The sequence below is a fragment of the Danaus plexippus genome, chromosome Z, assembly GCF_018135715.1.
Source record: "Danaus plexippus chromosome Z, MEX_DaPlex, whole genome shotgun sequence".
Lineage (NCBI taxonomy): Eukaryota > Metazoa > Arthropoda > Insecta > Lepidoptera > Nymphalidae > Danaus > Danaus plexippus.
In genome coordinates, this window is record NC_083559.1 from 15,673,373 (window position 1) to 15,696,291 (window position 22,919).

Genomic DNA, 22,919 nt, shown 5'->3' on the forward strand with positions numbered 1-22,919 from the left:
TAACTCATCTAGATCTTGCCCAAGGACAAGTGCTTACTTCCGTTTGATTGTTTTTGAGGATGTATTAACTGTCATCGAAGATTTTTTTTTAAACTGTCTATAAAACTTTATAGAAAAAGATTAAGGTACTATTTGGTTTGAAATGAAAATTCCATGGTCGAATAAAATTGTAATATGTATTTAGAGATATGAAAAGCACAGTCGATGGTGGGTAGAGACAAACATTGTTGGTACTACTAAAACATTAAATAATTTTAAGACTCCATATACATTTGTGGATCATAAAGTACATTGCAAATTAAATTTACTCACAATTTACTTTTAAAACTTACTCACAATTTACTATTAAAACTTACTCACAATTTACTTTTAAAACTGAAAGGTTTCACCGACAATACACTAATAATAAAGCACTCAAAACTATGATTAGGATAATGCATAACCACATTCTTAGCAATTTGATAAATATATTAAAGAAAGTTGAAATTTTTTTACTTAAATCTATCCAGCATTTATTGCCAGTGAAGTTTTAATTGCTTATATAAGAGGACAATACAATGTGATTATTATTATAATAATAAAAAAGTCTTAATAGATACATTCGCTTACCCTTAATGTCTTAGAATGTTAGAAGTAATACTATAATTTTGTTTTATATTTACAATTGCACACTTAAAATTATCAAATCACAAATAGAAAATTATCAAATTTATATCTAAATACGTTTTGTGAACAGCGCTCGCGTCCAAAGACCATTTGCCAAACGAATTGCTTGTTAGTTACACTTACATGTACGACCACTTATATATTGAAGTACACACACAGAACATGCAAGAGGAACTTTATTAAACCTAGCACATACATTTTAAAACATTGAATTGAATGATTAAATGAATAGGTACGCTGGATGCACCTCACTTATGTACTAGCCTTATACAGCTTATGATAAGGAAGAAAAACTAACAGCAAAAATCTTAGTATAATACAAATTTCTGTGCACTTCTTACAATACATGTAAACTAGCTTAGGTACTAAAATACAATCCCTACATTATTTCTACGTGTCACGTGTATATTGCATAGAATTTTTATTACTATAGAAATAAATTAAATGTTATATTTATATGTATTTAACGGACAATGGACATAAAAATATTGATAAACACAATCACTGTGAGGAAGGATATTTACGGTATATATGGATGTTATATATAATAGGAATATTCATTTAACTAACCCTAATTTAGATATTACTTTACTTAAATAAGTAAATTAGACCATTAATACATAAATCTACATACCCTGTGGAAACGGTCTCATAAATTCTCATAACTGATAGATTCTTATAGCAATCTGTATCAGAATTTTTTTCTTTCTTATATTTTTTTAACTGATAAATTCTGATACCCGGTTAGCTGTTTTGTATCAGAATTTATAAGACTTTTTCCACAGGGTATAGCTTACAGCTGTAATATTTTTGAATATTAAATACTAAGCAGGGATAAACTGGTTCCGTTATGCCTTAAACTGATGCACATATTACTTCAAACCTATCGTCTCTTGTAAAGTAACACTGTCACTGTATAGCTAGTGTCACACAACACAACACAGTACGCAGCTTCTAGAGCCAAAGTTGTTATAATGTGTATGTATGTAGCACTCAATGTCTCTCAATATATGTATGTATATTGAGACTAAGCTCAAGAACTTCGCTTTTTCCTGGCTTTCCTGCCTCGCGCCCGTCATATAGGCCGCGAGCGTTTCGTTTTGTTTTTTTGTTAGGGTTCCTTGACCTCCGGCAGAGATTCCTTGTCGTTATCTTTGTCATCGTCAAAGAATTCATTCTTTGGTTCCACCATCTTGTCCGCTTCCTCTTGACTGATTCGGATGTCGGGATCTGGCTCCTCCTTTATCCTGTATTCTTCGGGCAGGAAATCACCTATGATTTTATATTATTATTAAAAAAGGAGTTACTATAAAATTTGATAAAGTTTTAATGTTATACAGCTTCGATACTTAAAAAACAGGTCTTGGAAGATTTAAGACAGAGATACAGGAAACAATGTGATGCTCTCAATGGATAACAAAGACGTTACCGGAACACTTCAAACTCATATACATATACATAATGTGTAAGCGATATATTGACCTGGTATATGCGTCATTTGAACTGCGGGGGAGTGTTGACACATCTTCAGATTGTCATAGACATGTTTTGTTATTGCTTCCAAATACTGCTTGCTGTTTGCATTCGATGTACTGAAAATTTACATACACATTAAAAACTATATCATGTTATAATTATAGCCAGATATGGTTGTATAGAACATTTACCTGTTAATCTCTGGATGCAATTGAAAATCTGGTGCAAAGAACTCCAAATATTCGGTGTACGGCAGCTCGTTTGATATATTTTCGTCGACCAGCAGTGACGTTTCGTACGTCCAACATCTGGCTACGTTACGCAGGGTGTATCTGTTACGAAAAAAAACAACAATATATATATAATAAACATACTGTATTTATATTTAAAATCCATAGAATCTATATGTTTATCAAATACTCACCCACCACCGCCCACGACTAGAGTGGGCACATTCAAGTTCTTGACGAACTTCACACATTCACCATGACCCCGTGTGGATAGTGAGAAACAGCCGAGCCTATCACCAGCTAAGGAATCAGCACCACACTGGAGAACTATGGCAGTTGGTCGGTAAAACTCCATCACATTGGAAATAACCGGCTTAAATATCTAAAAAAACAGATTTTATTATATAAGTAATTTATGCTTAATATTGTATTATGCTAGTATCATAACTGAATTATAAAGAGATCTACCTAGATGACACTTGATATCACATTACTTGTCAACTATACCCATAAGTATATTTAGAGTCATTCATATAGATTACCTGCACATAGCTCTGATCGTCTATACCCTCCTTCAGTGGTACATTAACCGAAAAGTATCTCCCACTCTCAGCTCCGATTTCATACATATCACCGGTTCCGGGGAAGAAATAGTTGCCATATTTATGGAAACTAACTGTCATGACCCTGTCGGTCAGATAGAAAGCCTCCTGGACCCCATCCCCGTGATGTACATCTATATCAATGTACAGAACCCTCGGATGATACTTCAGCAGTTCCAGTACAGCAATCACAATATCATTGACATAGCAGAAACCTGTAAACAATGTTATATCTTACAACTCACACTTGATTTTACAAATTTTTTATTCATATTTTAAGTCATGGTTAAACGTGAATGAGTTGTGTAACATTGCTGTTAGTTAATGAGATGTAAACGTACATAATACATTATTGTATAACTCCGGCTTAATACAACATTTCCGATCGCACAACAAATGTTTTATTTCTGAACTGTGATGTGATTTCTTCACACTAAAAACCACTCAAATGTTCCTTTTTATATTATTACATGACAAGTCGGTGACTAAAGTATTCAATGTAAGTCAATGAACACTTGTTTCGGAGTTTTTCATTATTAAATCATTTATATTATGTCATATTCAGTAATAATGGGAATTAAGATTCTCTTTACGTTTTCTCCCCCGAGATGCGAAGTTATGATTTTGTTGGACAATAAACTCGGTGCTTATATAACCATTTTATATAATGCCTATTAGCCCAATGTTATTAACCCTGACAATCGAGGAAATACCAATTTTTAGGTGGAACAGATTCGAGTACAGTTCATGTATATGAATTGTTGAATGAATATTTTCAATTAAATTTTAATTCAAATGTAATAAATAAATGTAACCCACCAGACGGTTCAAATTTCTTAGCATGGTGCAAACCGCCCGACCAGTTGATGGCTATATCACAGGCGTTGTTGTTTAATTTCATGGCACCTTCGAGAGATGCTCCCGTGTACATTGAACAGAAATCGAAGAGGCCCTCAAATACTGGACAGTCATCACCGACATTGTAGTGCAGTAGATCCTTGGAATATGCTGGAATTGAAACACTTTTGTACGATACTGCTATATAAAATTTAAAACTAATTTTGTGACAAGATTGGTGATCCACACATTATAAGAAAGTGGTAGAGTATGTAATTCTAATATTTCTTACTTTGAATATTCTGCGGAGTGACATTCTGAAGGAATTCTATGTAATCCTCGCTGTGGAAACGGCACATATCATGAGCACTCGCTCGATATGGCCTATACACTTGCATCTTCTTGTGGAGCCCATAGTTGAGAACTAGGCTGTGGGTGACTGAGAGTCTATGCGGCTTCATGGGGTGTCCGGGCCCATAGTGGAAATTACCCACATCAGGGTTGTAAAAGTACGCAACCCTCTGCTGACTCATAGTGAAACAAACACGTAATCTTTTAAAATCAATATAACACCTAGAACTAATGCAATAAATACTAAACGTTTAGTTAACTGGATGTCACCTATCATACTTCTACATACATTCCGATATATTCTCAAAATAGATTCACTTTAGGGATATTTATATTTTTTTATGAAAAAAACAAAGCATTCCATCGGCATTGAGCAAAGCCAATGGCGGCGCGTCAAGTAGACAAGTGACAAAATTTAATAGACTGTTACTATTATTATTCTTCGATTTAAAGTTTTATCAAAAATCTAATTTAATAAATTTTCTGACAAAATTAAAAATATAATTAAAAACATTTTAAAAACTTTAAAATGTTATAAGTTATTTTATATCTTGTTTGATGTTACTATTTGTCAATATCAATAAGGTATAACAGTTGCATGGGCACTCAAATGTCAAGCGACAAGCAACGTCATTAATTGCCGCATCCAATAAGTCTTACCGGCTTTATCGAATTATTATCTGGGATCTTTTAAAACATTCTTCTATCAAGAGTAAGCGCTGAGAACATAGAAAACAGCAAAATTTGACAACTTTTGGTGAGTTTAAACATGTTGTCTGCTGGAGAATTTGTCTCTTATTAGACTAAGCTTTAAATATTCCGTGCCTATAAATACCCCAAACTTTGAACTGATAGTTTAGTGTGTTGTTTAAATAATTCAAGCATGCTGTTACATAACATTTGGTAGGGAAGATTAGGGATTTAAAATTGTTTTTCTGTTTAGACAGTCTTCTAATTAAATTCATATTATGTATGTATATGTAAAAGAATTCAATCGTTTCGTGGAATTTTCCAGTAACGAATGATAGTTTTTGCATAGAAATATGCCGTATGTTTTTTTATTGCATACCTATGTCATTCAAATAACTTTATTTGATTCAAGCTTACTTCCCCTTTACTTTATCTATAGCTAATCTTATCTTATTATGTATATTAATATTATTTACCTCCGCTATGAAGGTAACAAAAAAACTCAAGGGTATCATGGAAGAAGCTGCGTTTTTATAGGTACACAAATATTATTTTCAACTCATTGTAATAATTATTCATATCGCAAACTTGACTTATTTAATTATGTAATTTGTATTGATAATAAAAAAAAAATTACATATAAGATATCATTAAATAAAATCTTTAATAAAAAAGCCAATTCTGTATGAAAAATTAATATTTTGTCAATTTTATATATACAAGTTTATGTTATATTTGATATAAAATATTTACCCTGGGCTGTTGAAGGTGAGTTGAGTGAACTGTCAGCTCATTAGTGGCTTGTAGAATGATAGAATTATTATATACAATTCTAATATGATTCCTTCAATTACTGTATCATAACATCCTTCGCACTAATGAGTTGGAGGTTGCATTACGTAGTACTGTTGCGTAAACAAGTGCTTAATAATTTATTATGACAATTTTTACTAAGCCAATGTACACAGATAAGAATTTGTAACTGTATGTATGAAGAACAGTTACGGAATATATATATAGATGTATCACTATACCTCTTTTATATTTAAATATTATAAAGTCACTGATATTCTAAAGAAAAGTTTGAAAAGAAAAAAAATGTATGTTTGGGTGTATGTAGAAAATTAATTTCAGTATCTACTATATATATGTATATATTAAATGTATTTTTTATTTGCCTGTACGTGTGGCGACCGGTTCTTTTATATAGCGGCGCGTTATATAGAATGTATTCAGTTGTGCTAGAGACGTCGAGACGTACAGTTAGAAATGGGGACATTATTGAGATTTGCGATGCTTTTGTTAATAGCAGACAGCACTATGGTCAATTTTAGGGTGCTAGCCAGAGCAATGTCGTCCGTCGCTAAGGCTTTCGAGGCGAATGCTGTGGTCCCGGATGTCGTACCTAAGGCACCGGAAGCTGAGGTTACGGTGAGTTGTTTAGTTAGTTAGTACTGACATTATAAATCTCAATATAATCAGCAAAGGTATACGCTGTCGACGCGAATATTTTAGCTTTATATTGTAAATGTCATGGTCTGTAACTGTTCATTACGGAGTGGTTTCGATAACATGCAAAGAGGTTTTATTCCACAACGGAATAAGCGACCGTGTGTCGCCTCGTTTTTTCTATATGAAAAAATTTATATGAAAGTCATCCGTGTTTTGTATGTGGAGAAAGCTTGTATTCGATTTCACATTTCTTCGCAAAAATCACATAATAAAGTACGATCCGTCTAACACAAAGACAAACAGCAAAGTAATATTTTCAATATATAAAGGTGTCCCCGATTCCTAATGTCACAACAAGGCCAACGGAACGAGATAATTTATGTAAATAGATCTAAAAACTTTCTAAAAAAAAATTTAAATAAATCGATTTATTTATTTTTTTGTCTTCCATCAAATCGTTTATAATATAAATATTATATAACAATTCAAAACGACGAAGTAATATTTTAAAAGCTGTCCAAATGTGTGACAAGTTTTATGATTAAATTCAAGGTGAAGTACAACAGCGGGGTTGAAGTGAATTTCGGCAATGAGCTCACGCCGACCCAGGTGAAGGATGTACCTGCCGTGAAGTGGAACGCTGTACCCGACTCCTACTACACTCTGGCTATGACTGGTGAGGGATCGAACGACCGGCCGTACTATAAATGATTAAATATAACCTAATGTACTTAAACTCAACAATCGAAAATCTTAATGAGATCTAATACTTTCGCGATTATTCATTAAATGACACTAATATAATCGGATTACTGCCCGTATTTTATTAAATTTAAAAACTAAATGCTCCCGAAGTTTCGGTTACTTTGCAGCAACCGTGATCACGGGCACACGAGATGTGAATCACGGTTGCTGCAAAGTAACCGAAACGTCGGGGTTATGTAGTTTTTAACAATAATAAAATACGCGCAGTAATCCGATTATATTAGTGTCATTTAATCGTACATCTTAACTTCAACTGTGTGTCTAAACGAACTGGTTGGATATGATACAAGTGTGAGCAAAACCATAGAGGGTTTATTAAAAAACTAATTACATAAAAAAAAAAAATCCTAAACCAATCGTTCCTATCGTAAACATTTTTTATGACAGAGAAAAATCATTTTTCGCTCAAATCTATCACGGCAACGATATTTTGGATATCAAATAATAAAAGTTTACCGTACGAGAGCAGATCTTAATGACATCGGAGAGAGAGACTTTGGTGTGTCATCGTATCTGTATGCTCTCCATAGACCCTGATGCACCATCTCGCGCTGAGCCCCAGTTCCGCGAGTGGCATCACTGGCTGGTGGGTAACATCCTCGGCGGGAACATCTCCTCCGGCGAGGTCCTGTCAGCCTACGTCGGCTCCGGACCACCACCAGACACCGGCCTCCACAGATACGTGTTCCTCGTGTACAAACAACCAGGCAAACTGAGCTTCGACGAGCCCAGGCTTCCCAACACGTGAGTGTCACCGCCGACTGGTCATCGATACCCATTCCAGATGCTCATAGAGTTTGAGTCTCATGATGTATTTTCAGATCGGGCGACAAGCGCGGCGGATTCTCTATCGCAAAGTTCGCCAAGAAGTACAACCTCGGTGAGCCGGTCGCCGGGAACTTCTACCAGGCCAAATACGACGATTACGTTCCCATCCTGTACAAACAGCTGGGCAACTGAGTTAGTTGATAAGATTAAAAGTGATCGCATCTCCTAGTGATGTAAAACCCCCTCCCGTGTTATAATCCAGTCCATCCCTGGTACATCCCTCACACATCGAACCGTCTCCCGGCCTCACGGTGCATACTTTAATACCGTTGGAGGAAAAAGATTTTGTTCTTTCAAATAAATTCTTCATAACGCCACGTTTCATTTATTTTTAACCAACTACTAACTGATTGTCATAGCTTAAATGGACGTTGATGCCTGTGTCAGCGGCACTTCCAAATGGATTGACTAATTTTGATGTAGTTTTTTCCATTTGAAAGGCACATTCCTTGCGCTGGTACTTATATGTGTTTGGTCAATAACAAAGCTGTATTAGACTATCAGCTCTTTTCTAAAACTACGTAATATTTTTTTGCATAGAATACTCGGTGAAGTGCTTTATATTAGTTAGTAAAATAGTTAAATGATAACGAATGGCTTATAATTAAGTTATCCCTTTAGAATTCACCACAAAAAAAAAATTTGGAAAATATATATGTAGACTTATGATTAGAGGCAATTTATTTTAACAACATAACATCCTTAAACAAGTATTTTCACTCTGTTCAAAAAAATATACGGTAAAAGTCAATTTAATTTCTTTATTCATGAGTCTCACATTGAAAACTAAAACGACTTCACTTTGACGACGCAATAGTAAGTAAAAATACAATTTTAAGAATAATATTGGAATTGTAAAGAAAAATTAATACAAAAATTGAAATAACGAGATTTTTCATACGTCTCTATTCTATTATACTATTATAAATCATTAATTTGAAATGAAGTAATATATTATAAATATTCTCCTAGTACTTATACTGACTAATTGATGTATGTTAATTTTATATCGATAACTTTTTTTGTTCCGCTAATCGTTACATTATGGTCATAAAAACGTAAATGTCTTTACAACTCCAATATATTATATCGAAAACGTAATAAAATTAAAACAAAAATAAAGAGGAGCTGTATTGACTAAAGAAAGTTTTGGCGCCGGGCGAGTTGTGGAGTTGTGACGTGTCGTGGACGGGAGAGGGATTATTTAAAATAGAAATAAACAAGTTATTTACAACTAAGTTGTGCTCTTTTAATTATTCTCTTTAAAAATGTCAGTTGTGTTTTATAATCGAAGTGATAATTATATGAACATGACAATCTGTCCCATTAACAGCATGCCTTGTTCCTTAAGGTATAACATTAATCGTAAGTGATTTTACTAGCAGTGAGCCCAAACAATTTGTGATTTAATATACACTTCTTGTGTTAGAGCGATTATATTAGGTCATTACTGGTAATAAATCGACTCGCCTCGTTACATTCAATTAGTATCTGGTTTGTCTACTAGATAGCGTTAACCATTTTATATAAATACGGACAAGCTGTCAATTAGAAAGATACGTTCCAGATATTTTAATTGAAACTTCAATTCTTCTAAATGTTCTTGTATTTCTCGAAGGTTCTTCATAATCACATTCTTTATGATCCGCACTCGCTGAACTCTGCAGTCCGCTGTCGTGCGTCCAGACGTCATATTTAAACCAGAATTCAAACATAGTTCTATTCTCTTTGATTTCGTTTTACTTTTAACAATAGTAACGACGACCAATAAGTTGTTATAGTAATTGATGACAACCTTGAGTTATTGTCATGTTGCATCCGTCATTGAAGTTGCTTGCGCCGATATATAGTATATTCGCGAGCATTAATTTAAATAAAACTAATATTATTTGGATTCGCTACGCGTATTTTTGTTATTTTAAAGAACTACATACTCCCCACGTTTCGGTTACTTTTCAGCAACGTGATGAGATGTAAATGTTTGTCAGTTGGTACTGTTTTTCATCACCTACCACCAACGATTTCTTCATTTTCTGGCGTACCGCTCGACGCCGGTAGAATGCGCTTACGGTGTCGCGAGATCCTGCAGTGTGGTCAGGGGACATGGGATTTTATATTTCTAAGTAGGGGGTCCCAGGTGTTGGATAGCTTTCAGCCATCTTCTCTATTGAAATTGGGATGTTTATTTATTTCAATAGCCTCGCGGATTGATCTCGGTATGTACCTGTCTTCCCGAGCGAGGATTTGTGGTTTATCAAACCGAATGTAGTGGCCTGGTTTTTCCATTGTGTGTAATGTGTGTGTGATTTTCATTGTGAGAAGTATTCCTTCACCTTCATACAGACGCTCCTCTTTGTGAGTTCAATGTATGACAAAGCACAGTCACCATCGAGTTTACATACACCCGCTTTTGTAAATGGTATTCTTGATAGGTCTCAAGAATTGGCTCATTTTCTTGTGTGGTTTGTATATAATCTTGACCGAAACCATATTCAAGATGTTGCCTATTCTGTCAGTAACTCCCTTCACATATTGCAGGTGGTCGCTCAACTGTAGGTGGCTTCAAGTGGTTCTTGCGATGCCGGTGAGAATTCTACCGGCATCCAGAGCGGTACTCCAGAAAATTAAGAAATCTTTGGCGGCAGATGATAAATATCAGTACCAACTGACAGACATTCTCATCTCATCTGCCCGTGATCACGGTTGATGTAAAGTAACCGAAAACTCGGTATTACGTAGTTTTTTAAAATAATAAAATACGCGTAATGAATCTGAAAAATATTAGTTTTGTTTGTATTTATGTATGTTTACAAATTACGAGGTTGTTAGAAAAAGAGGGTCTTGGTTTCCGAGTGTATGTTGGTACGTATATTTGTTTATCTAAACGGCTTTTCGTATTTTTTATGCCTGGTATCAATGGATTCGTTAATGGCATGAGATTTAAACTGGGTTCATCAATATTAAAAAAATAAAGATAATAATTTTCTCAAAATGTTATCTCGATAAATACATAGGTAACTTAGATTTTTCTATCAGAGCCTGGGATAGGAAATATTAATAAACTACATAAGTATTTAACGTATTTTACCGCAATATATTTTCTTATTATCAGTTGTATTTTTTAAACAGTCTCCTTAATCCTTTCACTGAAAAACTAATACCCATAACCTGTCAAAGCCCTCTCAGTCGAGTTACGAGTGTATTTATAATAATTATAATGGTAAAACTCGTAAACACAGCTGACATAAGAGACTGCGTAAAAAAATCCCACTCGAACAATAGATCTTACATTTTATTATGACAAAAATCCAACCACAAGTCCGGCCACAATACGTCCATATATAAAATTAAAACATGATTTGCTGTTTTGTTAGCAAACTATGACATAACATTTTTAAGCTGATTCAAAAACAGATAATAAAAGCGGCGCTATAAGTCCAACAGATTATATTTAAATCATTATTTTTATGTTTAGCTTTAGATTTATTATACACAGATTAGATCAATAGTTGTTATCAATAAAGATAAACACAATAACACGTAAATAAATGTGATAATATTAAAAAAACTTATTTAATTCAACAACATCTTTCTTATCCCGTGATAAATCACACTTTCACGTTTCATGCGATAATTGATGTAATAAAATAGAGCTTTTTAAAAACACGTGCTGCAAACGAAAAGGACGACGTGACGTAAAATATTAGATTCGATAAACAGTATATGGGAGAATCTAGAATAATCTGTGAAACACAGCTTTAAGCTTAACTGATTTCCTTTCCCCGAAAACCTTTATGTAAACATTTATAAACGGTGTATTTACAAATTTATAGCACGCCATTTTTAAAGATATCGCTCCCAAATTTACGTAATATTAATTAAATACCCAATTTATAATTATATTTACACATGAAACAGACATTGTGGAGGTTTATAAAGAACACAAAATTTATATATAATAACTATTTATTATGTTTAAACTCCCAAACTCTTGTATAGAAGTGGCACATAATCGTCAAACTGCGCCCTGTAGAAGTTGCCGGCAACCGGTGCACCGAGGTTGTATTTCTCAGCAAATTTCTTCGTGGAGAAGGCAGCGCGTCCGTCAATTGATCTGATTAAATAAATATTTTGTAATCAATAAGTATTTTTATATACATGACGTAAACGTAAACGGAATGTTATCTTAAAATAATTAATCAAATGATCACGTGCGACTCAGAAAATACCATAACGTAACAATATATTTTTTGACTTATCTTGTGTGCGATCCACGGAGTAATGCCAAACTAAGCAATGCTTCATTTGGACATAGATCCATTCATATAATCATGAAATATTAAGTGTCATTTACAGAACATTGAATTTCTTACAGAAATAAAATGTACATAGTGCTATAAAACCTCATTGGGTAATTTTTATAAATTAACGCCGTTTTTAAAATCACTCAATCAAGCAGATTTACACATTCTTCTGAAATTTAAATATTTCCTATGACAATGAAATGATTTGTAGGAGTGAATTAATAATGAATGAACAATGAGAATGCCAGCATGTTCGTGTATGAGCAATACTTACTTGTTGCCGAGCCTCTTTTCGTCGAAGACGAGCTTGCCGGGCTGTTTGTACAGGATGTACACATATCTGTGGATGCCGGTGCCTTCCGGGGGACCGGAACCGATGTACCCCGACAGCACGTCACCCTGAGCGACGTCGCTCCCGGGAATGTTGACTACCAGCCAGTGATGCCACTCGCGGTAAACCAGTTCAGGACCATCGTAGTTGTCTGGATCTATTGTGTTTATATTGGTTGGTGATAATGTTGTTTTGATTATAATTTTTTTCTGTTCATAAGCTATAATAATTTGAATCCGCCGCCTTGCTTTTCGTGTATAACATAGTCTACAGTCATCTCTTTATTGTCTGTCTTATCTTACTCGTAGCAAGGTTACTAAATAATATATAGGTATATTGCGAAATAATTTCCTGTACGTTTAAATCTTGCAAGTGTCTAGTAGAAACCAAAACGTGTATTGATTTAGTTGTAGAAAATGAAATTCTGTTTTATTAATTACCAGTAAACACTAAAGTGTAGAACGCGTCAGGGTCGGCGTTATAGGAGACAGCAGGCTGGTCTTTGACTTTGGTCGGCGCAAGTTCATTGCCCAAATTAGCAGAAACACCGCTTTGGTATTTCAGCTGAAATAAAATATCCATTTCTTCTATATAACTTTAATATCTTAATGACGTAAAGTATATGATCTATATTGATATAAACAAAAACATTACTCCGATACAGAAGACAGTTTATTTCTTTGGGTTTAAAGGTTCTCCTTTCGTTTGCTGCGATCGATCTTAAACTAGTAGTTTTGGTAAAACGATAACGCGTTACGAAAAATTTAATTTCGTAATCGCTAACGAAAAAATATTACCGAATATTATATTTATCAAATACTTTGGTTACTTTTAAGTGTAACTTTAAGTCTTGTGTATTACACTTTAACTTAAAGTATAGCTCAATAAATTATTAATAGCTAATAATGTCAGTTGGAACTTTGTTAAGAAGTATTCGCCTAGTTAATACTTTATATTTTTTTTAAATAATTATATTATATACAGCACGTACCTCAATCAATTCCTTGGGAGCAACCGGGATGACATCCGGGACTATTTTACTAACTTCAAACGCGTTTGCAACAGACATTTTTACTAGAAACAAAAAATATACGTATATTATATAAAATAAATTTAGCCGCTCAGGAAGGTATGTGAGGAGTTTTGATTATGAAGCCTGCATGCGACGATATAAAATATTACTGAAAAGATCTAGACGTACATAAAACAGGTTCCTAAAATGTCCTACACGAACTTAGCACGGACAAATTGAACGTTAATGACGACCCAGACGTGACCTTTGTGTGAACTACAATAACATTATATAATATAAGAATATTTTTATAATCGCTTGTTATAAACTCACCCGAGTTTGCGTTCGATGTTTGCGAAAACCTCGCGACGACTGACCGGTTGTAAAAAGTTTAATTCACCGTCAAACATCGATAAGAATATTCGTTAATTAGATGTGTTTTTGATAACCCGCTGTTAAGTAACATTTTAATATATAGATATTTTTATCATGGATAATTATTACGTCTTACAATAAATATGCACGTGTTAGGATACTGTTCTACATTTATACAATGTTTATTGAATATACAATTTTTATATAAATTATTATTTAAAGATTAATAATCGAATAGTGAGGGTAAGACTTACAAAAGTGTTACGTCGTCAATAATATATCAAACCAGTGTTTAGTATACAATTATATTGAAATCAGCTTTGTTATATAACTGTTATATGTATAAATAACAAATAAAAATATATATTTATTGTATTTAAAATATTATCTGATTTAATACTGAAGGAATTATTATTAAAGAGTAAGAGTAAGACTAAGGTACTAAAGCGGTTCGTCGCCAGTAACGTGTCAAATGTGTTTAGTATACCTTTAAATTGGAACCCGCTTTCAAATACCATTTACCAAAACATTACTATTATTATTTTTATATTATTTTAGTTATTTATAAAATGTATATTTTCAATATATACTTTGTAAAAATTAAAAAGTAAACATATTGAATATCGAGTGGTGTGGGTAAGACCTATAAAACATAGCCCTTCACTGAGGCAAGTGTCCCATCATTCGGGCCCTTCGGGCCCGAAGTAAACGGGTAGGTCCCATCGGGCCGCCCACCCCTCCCGGTGACGCTGTAAAAGCCAATAGGGCTAACAGCTTCTGTCAATTCGAAACTACACACGAGGCAAGTGAGTTCTCACGTCGGACACCAACAAGGGACAGACCTTCAAGCGAAAAGTTCTGGATATAGTGAAAACCATTTGGCGAAATACATAGACGAGATAAGTGTTTTTATTGTATGGCTTTTCATGATGAAAAACAATAGTTTGTTAAATGTTAATATGTTATTATGTGTTTAATGAATTGTTTTATTTGATATATGTATGTAAATCTAGCTTTTCTTATAAAATATTTTAACCTTATTCCAACACACGCTTCGTGATCTTCTCGAAACTCTTAAATTATTTATTTTCATACATACTTGATGTATACTTAAAACATGTCATAAAATTACACTTCTTTAGTTATAGCTTAGAAAAATGTATCGGTTGGTATGCACATACTATTTGCTTTAAAGAGTATTTTATTATTCCATATCTACATCACTCCCTGTAGTAGGAGTTGGCACCTTTATACTAAAAACCGAAAGTTTGAATGAGTAACGACCTATAACTACGCAATCAGCTAATAGGTTTAGGTTTTCCTCTAAAAAAAACTCAATCATCAGGTACTTTTCAATTGCGAAGATGTTTCAGGATAACCTTCGTATTAACACGTGATAGAAAAACGTTCAAAAACTTACGTACGTGGAATTTAAAGATAATAGTGAGAGTAATAGCACACATATAAACAAGTTTGCTTAAAGAGTGCTTTTTATTAATTTTTGCAAAAACTGTCACGGAATTCTAAAAGGTTTTATCTCTTGAAATCAAAATGCCTTTAAAAGTCGTATAGAATGCCCTTCTCAAGAAACCCGGGACACTCGTCTAATTTAAACACCAGGATCAAGATAAACATTTATTATTATTAAAAACACATAACAATGTAACAATAATTACTACGATTATGGAGACGAGATTTATAACACGTTACAGGGAATTAACATTAAACATTCATAAATAGAAAACGCGACAACCACACACGATATTATATCTCGAGATGGGGTTATCTTAAGAAAAGTAAAATTACCTATACATTTAATAATAAAATACTTAATGGCGTCTTTATATACTAAGATTAAAAGGCAATTATATAATGTATTACGGTATAATGCATAGTGTTCGCACATTTCATGTTGGTGGAAACCGTGCAGTTTGCGTAAATGGGAATCATCACGCTTAGTACGAGTCTGCGTCGTAACACTACATACGAAACGTTTTTCGTTTAATGACGTTAATACTATACGAAGATATACAATGAAGAAGCAAAGCTGAAGTAGCTTTGGAAGTACATCTTTTGATTTCAGTTCGCCAGATATGAGATGAACCCTTGTATAGAGTCGGTCATGCATGATGCATATGCGTCGCATGCGCACTTACCGGTTCCTTTCTCACAATCTAGTGGAACCACATACATGTATTGTTTAAGAATGACACGCAGAAAAATCTCAGTAGTATAGCAACCCATATCTCTCGTATATTTTTATATGACCCAATAATACTTGTCAAAGTTTTCGATAATTATATTTATTTATTTACACATCAAACTTATATTCTATTAAATAAAATAATATATTATATTCTCATCATTATGTACACACGAAACTGACCGACAATCAATCTTTATAAGATTGGTGGCATTTCATCAATCTTTGGACTCCTTCATCATCAGTGCACTTTGGGCCTTTGAAATCATATTCACTTCCATATAATTTACAAAGCCGAGGGCATCCCACACTGACCGCTCTCACACACAACTCCTCGTTATAATGCCAGTCAATGTGAATCGTTCGCATGTCAGGTCAGAATCTGATTATTATGGTCTTAAGATTATTTTAATTAAAAAACAAAATCCATTAAAACGCCTTAGATTACAATAGAAACGACCGAAACGGTACTCGTATATAAATTCTGTTACCCACGACGTCAGGCGGTTAGTAGTTACGACTGAAACACTATTTAGCTCACATTCCCGGCCCTTGACACAGCTGATATTCAACGCAAACTCTTTGAGAAGCTGAGTAATGTATAATATCGTTAAGGAATTCCCATATTATATAGCGTAGGTGTGTGAAAGCTTTGAGTGAGATTCATCAAGAGATTTCCAAGTATTGAAAGAACTAAACTAGACGTTATAAAATATAAAAAGAAAAGGCGGTAAGTTTTTATGTTGATGCATCAAACTACTTGGACGGTGGCGAAGGCGCTGAAGGTGACTTTTTTGGGAGGTTCCGCACTACACGTCCTCACTATCGGCCGCTTGTCGTTCTTCAGGACTGGCTTCAGAGTCACATCCTGGCTTCTGAAACGCCCTATGGTGTTACCGCTGCCGAGATCACGTAACTTGTTCGTCAATCCGGTTATTCTGTTCGATATAATGCTGTAATTCTTTTTGTCCTGTTTCTTGGGCTCGCTCAATTTCTTCGGTATTTCTAGACTCTGTAGAGACGTGAATTTCCTATGATCAGTGCTGAGGCTTCTCTTTATCTCTGGACTGAGTCGCGGCAGTCTCGGCCGCTGGAGGAAATTGTTCGGTCTGAAGGGCGTTGGTGTAAGTTTGGGCTGATCGCTGGTGAGACGAAAGTATTGAGGCACTGGATCTATTCTTTGGGGCTTCTTCAGTGTGAGCGCCATCGCCATCTTGGTAGGTCGCGCGAGACTGTCGAAGGCTGTCGTCGAAAACTGCGAGCGACTGCCTCTCCACTCCTCTCTGTCGGATTCATAGCCGTTGTTGACTGAAATGTAACAAAATAAACAGTTAGTTACAAGTTACAACAGTAGTATATTCCTCATATTAGTAGTGCACATATAAAAAAAAACGCCTAATGTAACTTTATCTTCGCACAATATTTCATGCGGATGTAGCTGTCCCAAACGAGCTGGAGTCCTAACAAGGCGACCTGTGATATCATATCGTATATGATAAATCTGCTCGTCATTACATCACAAATGCAGTACATTAATTCAAGAGGCATTGTTTCCGCGCTGTGTCGCATACAGATTGTCCCGTGACCTAGACTGTAACGAGGTCTTTAAAAGGAAAATGTCATAACCTTCGACAGAACACGATTTTTCGATAATATTTTAAGAGACGGTTTACAGCTTCATTGCAGAGCTTCCTTCGTGTCTCTCTGTACATGTTATTAATATAAAATTTCACAAAGGAAATGTAGACGGCCTAGAACACGAAACAATTGGGAAAGGACTCGATCCAGAAGTTTTGTTTGAAATATAAAATAGGTTAGACTATAAGCCGCCTTCTTTCATCTGTTTCCCAATATATTAATGTTCATCAAAGCTACTTATTAATTTGCAATTATATGTAAGACGAAGTCGTTTTCTTGTTGTGATGCACTTGGGGGAGGGCCCAACGCATTACTCAAATAAGTGATGCTAGATCCACGCGAAATGGGGGGGATGCTATGTTTTAACAAGATCGTTTTTGTAACAGAGATGTTTCTATTAAAAAAATTACAATACTAATATTACCAGGATAATATATGTTGTTTATATTAACAGCTATGTAATGCTTTTCAAAACTTTCCTTGAGATATATATTGGTAGAGAGTTTCTCTGACTGTTAAACGACTCCATAATTTATAGCGTTATATATTTATTTAGAAGATTGGTAAGATGTGTTTTTGAAATGATCAATATTTTTATTACGTTTGAACAATAAACAAGTTAATTAGACTTTTTATGCTTGACCCCGTCCTGACATAACTGATAATAAATATCCTTATCTATAGATGTGTAGTTAAAATATTATTTTTTAATGGAAATACAGTTTCTAAAACTACGTGAGTCTAGTTTTATAAATACCTCTTATTAAATACCCACACCGATCCTGAACCTCTTCTAGGTGGAAACACAAGTGACTTAGTTTTGATGAAATAAATCCAAACCTCGTTCATAATTTTACTTTTGTGTTTAAACATAGCCAAGTTGCTAGGACAACAATTATTGTAATGCAGATTATGACAGTTAAGTATTCAAAAAATTTCTAATAATAAATTTACAAATCATTTCTGACGAATGGCGTTAAAACGCTCAGTGTTTAAGTAATGCCTGTAAACACATACTAAGGACGACTATTAAATATCCTCTTTTGTTCGAATCATGGAATAGGTTTAATAAAACTTAAATAAAGGCTGTGTTTGGTATTCTAAAGTGCAAAACATATTCGTTTTATTTCTGAAAAGGCGGACGAGAGATGTACAAAAAAAATTACACTTCAAGCAAAATTGATGTATTTTGTGTTAAGACCGTAGTTGATATTCGTGAAATAAGTAATAAAATATCGCAATAGTTTTTCTATAAAACGTCGTTTTAAATTATATTCACCTCATATATTGTATAGTTTTCAGCAAGCTGATAAATTAATAGGAATATAAGACGCAGCAAACGATCCTCGCGGGAACTGTACCCGCCCTTCATGCACGGCTTGTGTCACAGAGATCACCTTACGTTGCTGAATGCTGAATGTGATGTATTGAGAACACTATTATCACATTCATTTAAATATTATTTAAATTTATCAAACTCAATACAAGAATTAAACTCCGATTACTGTGAGCTTAGAATCGACGTAAAATTGTCAACGATTCCAAAATTATCTCAAACAAATTCCGCAAAGATAGTCGCAACGTTTATTATCATAAAATTGATCAAATAATATCTAATTATATATAGAAGTGCGCTTTATATGATTTAATATTTATTTCGTATTATATTATATAGATTCAATAGTTTTTATTCTTATTCGTAGGGAGGCATGTAAAGTGAATACAGTCTCAGGTCCTAACGGTATGTAGTCACTGAGATTTATAGAAAATCAGGTGACATACACAAGCTGGCGAGAGTCCAGGACACTATAATATATCAAGTTAATCTTTATCACACATCTTTGCTCGTTATGTATTATTTAACTTAGCTTTATTTTAAACTATTTCTCGACCATACATTTTTCAATAGTCCGATATTTTTTTGACTGATATTAATTTAATAGGTCGACCGCTGTGTATTTGGTCTCGCTCCCATTCCTCAACTCGTCCTTCTAATTAAGTTAGAATAAACACTGTATACAAACATTGTATTGATGTCATATCAAATACGAGTAACCTCAGCCGTATTTGACTTATACGTTTGATTGTAAATAGCTCCGTGGCTCACGTCTCCATTTTTTGGGACGTACGTGTTTTAACAACGAATGCTTTTTCGACATATACTATAAATAAACTGATAAAATTCCTTGTAAAATACATTCAAAGATTCTTTGCTTTTTATTAAAAAAAAGGCGATTAAGACGGAAGCTAAAGATATATTTTTTAATTCGACAGATAATAAATGATCAATGGAACGATTAGCGTGAATTGATTTATGCCATTCTTTATCTATACAGAACGTTTAAAAGCCACTTCGTTATTGTTCAACAAGACTAGTAATTATTTGTAATTTGTACATAGCCTCTAATTACCGCCACTCAGCTGTTTCGTCAAATGACAAAATATTTGGTTGAACGACACTTGAGACAGAGCCTCGAGGCCCAAGAATACACTACATTAGAGATTTTTGTAAAAAACTGAATATATTAAAACTTCCGCACTATAATTGATAGTTATAATAATAATAATTTCGCAAAGAATACGAAAATTTCAAATATCAAATATATTTGTATAAATTTGTACCTCAAATGTAAGCTTACGAGAAACAATGCCCCGGTTAGCTAATTGTACGTCTTCCCAGCGGGTTATGATGCTCGTCTCTCGTTACGCAAAATTACATAACAGAAACGCAGTAAATATAATTCACTAACCTTTGTTACTGACGGTCCACAGGTTGCTGTTGGGGCTCGTTTTTTTCGTTTTGTTATCCCGAAACACGAGGATGTCCGGGATCTTATTGTGCTTTTTGTTTTTGGGGGCCACGTCCGGCGACCTCTCAACGTTGACCCTCACAAATTCACCTTTCAATACTTTTGGCGTGTCTTTGTTCAGTGGCGGCGGGGGCGGGGGCGCCTTCGTCTTTTTATGGAAGAGACGTTTCTTCTCCGGTTTGTTTTGTATTTCTAGATCGGTGTAAATGACCCCGTCTACTTCGCCGTCTCTCAGGTCATTCCTCAAGCCGATCAAACTCAAGGGCTGGTCGTAGCGTGACGCCGTGCCTTTCTGCTGGACGGATATGTGTGTCACACCTTCGTCGTCCACAGTCTGCAAATCGAAATCCGATTTTGTTTTACTCACGAAACTATAATCGTCCACATTGTTTATTTTGCTATTGTAACTGTCGTTTTTCTTTTTAACGAACAGACTGTCCGTGCTGTAGTGGTTGGCCGCGTTCTTCGTGAGTCTATTTCGCATTTTGAAGTACTTGTAAGTGAAGTATATCCGCTTGAAGTCCTGTTCGTTCTCGAACCTCAGCGCGACGGCCTCTCTGCTGTGGTTCCTCGTGATGTAGAAGACCAGAGTGTTCTCACAGTTGTTGTAACTTTCTATGTTGACGCAGTTCGTGATGTCGTCCACCGAGATGTTTTCCTGTTTCACTTTGTCGTAGTCTTTGACCTTCTTATCATCGTCGCCCTCGTCTTTCTTCATCAGCTGTAGCTGGTCCTTCTCGTTGAAGCCAACGGTGACGTTGAAGGTGTACGATGTTTTGTTAATGGCCGCTATGTCTATGTGCTGGTTGGTGTTGTGGAGCTTCTGTCGCGCGACTATCGCCGCCTGCCCTCCAGAGCGACTGCCCTTCTTCACAGTCATTATTGAACTGGAAAAAAATACATACAACTTTATGCTTTCCGACAAATGCAATGCATACTTTTTGTTAGTACAAATATATCAAATCGGAATACATCTTTAGTGTGCTTATTCTTATTTATTAGCAAGTTGTATTGCCATAAACATTTACAGTAGAAAGTGAGAGCGCTCCGTGACTCCATCGTTAGTATGAAATCGTTCGACAGCGGACGTTCTATCATTTATTTACTCAACAATGTTTCACTTGGACGCTCAAAAGTTATAAGAAAATATATTCAGAGAACGCTATGAAACATATATATAACAATAACAAACTCATCTTGTTTATATTTAATTAATAAAAGAATGCTCTTTAACGAAAATACATTAACAAAGACAACGTTATTAATATTTGCTATAATTATTTACTTTTCTTTTGAGTTGAAAAAAAAATTACAGAAATTGTTCCGATCTTCGGTAAAAACTGCTATGCCTAGTTTCATCGATTTTTTAAAATTCAATAAAAAATATCGTCTTCGTAATAAATCAATACAACAAAAACGAGACTGACATCTGTAGAGTTTATATTTACCTAATATTGTAATGTAACATACAGCACGATCAACTTAAAACTTAAAAAAAACTCCCAAAGAAATAATGGAATAGAACTTAAAAAAATATTATTATTATTATATATATCTTATAAGTATGTTACGGAGAAAGCATTTTATACAAACAAAAGAACAAACGAGACATCTGAATGTTCCTATCTCATTGTGTTCAAACAACGCGTCAAGTTACAGGGTGTAGCGATGAATGCAACATCGACAATAAATAATATTACTCCATTATAAAGTTACTGAAATTAAAAATTTAGTGAAAAGTTAGGTTAGGTTATGTATGTTATGTTAATGATAATTCACCCAAAAGATATTCTCTTCTTTTTCAATGGAACACTATTTTAATATAATATATATATATATATATATATATATACATATACATATATATATATATATATATATATATATATATATACATATACATATAATTCTGAGGTACTGTGTGTTCTGTGTTCAGGAACAAAATCGTCGGAAGCAATAAAATTATAAAATAATTTCGACCAGCTTGTGAGTCGAACCGATACGGATATTGATAGAAAAATAACTATTAATCTATTGCGCTTCCGACATTTGCTACGTTTCAATGAGACACGGAAAATTATTTGAGTTCTTTCAACATACAAATAGGTGACTGTTTTAGCGTTATGTCAAATTAAAAACATCCAGGTTTCGATACAGTTCGTTATACAACTGATTATAGCATCATATTTAATTATGAATTAATGTAATCTCATATTAAAATCCAGTTGTTGAATTGTAACGGACGCGTCCACTTCATCTAGATGGCTACAAATAAGTTGGAGATAAACAATTGTCTTATTTATCGTGAACATCAGACATTCTCAGAGACAGACATTTATTCTGCCACAA

At 34.2% G+C, this 22,919-nt stretch overlaps 4 protein-coding genes across 7 annotated transcripts in view; 1 reads left to right on the forward strand and 3 right to left on the reverse strand.

The window, feature by feature from the left end:
• Positions 1–157: 157 nt before the first annotated feature.
• On the reverse strand, positions 158–4,563 carry LOC116777196 (histone deacetylase 3). Its single transcript, XM_032670597.2, has 7 exons — positions 4,104–4,563; positions 3,794–3,982; positions 2,915–3,189; positions 2,567–2,754; positions 2,334–2,474; positions 2,149–2,258; positions 158–1,938 (listed from the first exon to the last, which is right to left on the reverse strand). Exons 1-7 carry the CDS (start codon positions 4,342–4,344, stop codon positions 1,778–1,780), a joined length of 1,305 nt encoding a protein of 434 aa, XP_032526488.1. The 5' UTR covers positions 4,345–4,563; the 3' UTR covers positions 158–1,777.
• Positions 4,564–4,762: 199 nt separating this feature from the next.
• LOC116777197 (phosphatidylethanolamine-binding protein homolog F40A3.3-like) lies at positions 4,763–8,214 on the forward strand. Of its 3 annotated transcripts, none has more exons than XM_032670599.2 (5): positions 4,763–4,919; positions 6,162–6,283; positions 6,857–6,980; positions 7,600–7,813; positions 7,891–8,214. In XM_032670599.2, exons 2-5 carry the CDS (start codon positions 6,173–6,175, stop codon positions 8,027–8,029), a joined length of 588 nt encoding a protein of 195 aa, XP_032526490.1. In that variant the 5' UTR covers positions 4,763–4,919; positions 6,162–6,172; the 3' UTR covers positions 8,030–8,214. The 3 variants fall into 3 exon arrangements, with proteins under 3 accessions (XP_032526490.1, XP_032526491.1, XP_032526489.1); XM_032670600.2 differs by having other exon boundaries at positions 6,187–6,283; XM_032670598.2 differs by lacking the exon at positions 4,763–4,919 and having other exon boundaries at positions 6,041–6,283.
• Positions 8,215–11,845: 3,631 nt separating this feature from the next.
• LOC116777195 (protein D3-like) lies at positions 11,846–13,995 on the reverse strand. 2 transcript variants are annotated; one of them, XM_032670596.2, is made up of 5 exons: positions 13,878–13,995; positions 13,524–13,606; positions 12,973–13,096; positions 12,476–12,689; positions 11,846–12,011 (listed from the first exon to the last, which is right to left on the reverse strand). In XM_032670596.2, the coding sequence occupies exons 2-5, from the start codon at positions 13,599–13,601 to the stop codon at positions 11,873–11,875; spliced, it is 555 nt and encodes a 184-aa protein (XP_032526487.2). In that variant the 5' UTR covers positions 13,602–13,606; positions 13,878–13,995; the 3' UTR covers positions 11,846–11,872. The 2 variants fall into 2 exon arrangements, with proteins under 2 accessions (XP_032526487.2, XP_061382436.1); XM_061526452.1 differs by lacking the exon at positions 13,878–13,995 and adding an exon at positions 13,734–13,757.
• A 1,546-nt stretch (positions 13,996–15,541) lies between these two features.
• Positions 15,542–22,919, reverse strand: part of LOC116777876 (uncharacterized) — a 31,664-nt gene continuing 24,286 nt past the window's right edge. Inside the window, exons 2-3 of the mRNA XM_032671642.2 lie at positions 20,511–21,457; positions 15,542–17,430 (exon numbers count right to left, since the gene is read on the reverse strand). Of these exons, the coding sequence (XP_032527533.2) occupies positions 16,874–17,430; positions 20,511–21,450 (1,497 nt within the window). The 5' untranslated portion in view covers positions 21,451–21,457 and the 3' untranslated portion in view covers positions 15,542–16,873. The remainder of the gene's footprint in view (positions 17,431–20,510; positions 21,458–22,919) is intronic.

What these genes read in the sequence shown, in the direction of transcription:
- LOC116777196 (XM_032670597.2), bottom strand. Translation starts at nt 4,344, where the DNA reads ATGAGTCAGCAGAGGGTTGCGTACTTTTACAACCCTGATGTGGGTAAT. An exon ending in TAAGAAATTTGAACCGTCTG is followed by an intron (nt 3,190 to 3,793) that starts GTGGGTTACATT and finishes CATTGTTTACAG; the next exon opens with GTTTCTGCTATGTCAATGAT. An exon ending in TTGCATCCAGAGATTAACAG is followed by an intron (nt 2,259 to 2,333) that starts GTAAATGTTCTA and finishes GTAAATTTTCAG; the next exon opens with TACATCGAATGCAAACAGCA.
- LOC116777197 (XM_032670598.2), top strand. Translation starts at nt 6,122, where the DNA reads ATGGGGACATTATTGAGATTTGCGATGCTTTTGTTAATAGCAGACAGC. An exon ending in CACCGGAAGCTGAGGTTACG is followed by an intron (nt 6,284 to 6,856) that starts GTGAGTTGTTTA and finishes ATTAAATTCAAG; the next exon opens with GTGAAGTACAACAGCGGGGT. An exon ending in GAGCCCAGGCTTCCCAACAC is followed by an intron (nt 7,814 to 7,890) that starts GTGAGTGTCACC and finishes ATGTATTTTCAG; the next exon opens with ATCGGGCGACAAGCGCGGCG.
- LOC116777195 (XM_032670596.2), bottom strand. Translation starts at nt 13,601, where the DNA reads ATGTCTGTTGCAAACGCGTTTGAAGTTAGTAAAATAGTCCCGGATGTC. An exon ending in CTCCCAAGGAATTGATTGAG is followed by an intron (nt 13,097 to 13,523) that starts GTACGTGCTGTA and finishes ATTTTATTTCAG; the next exon opens with CTGAAATACCAAAGCGGTGT. An exon ending in GAAAAGAGGCTCGGCAACAA is followed by an intron (nt 12,012 to 12,475) that starts GTAAGTATTGCT and finishes TTATTTAATCAG; the next exon opens with ATCAATTGACGGACGCGCTG.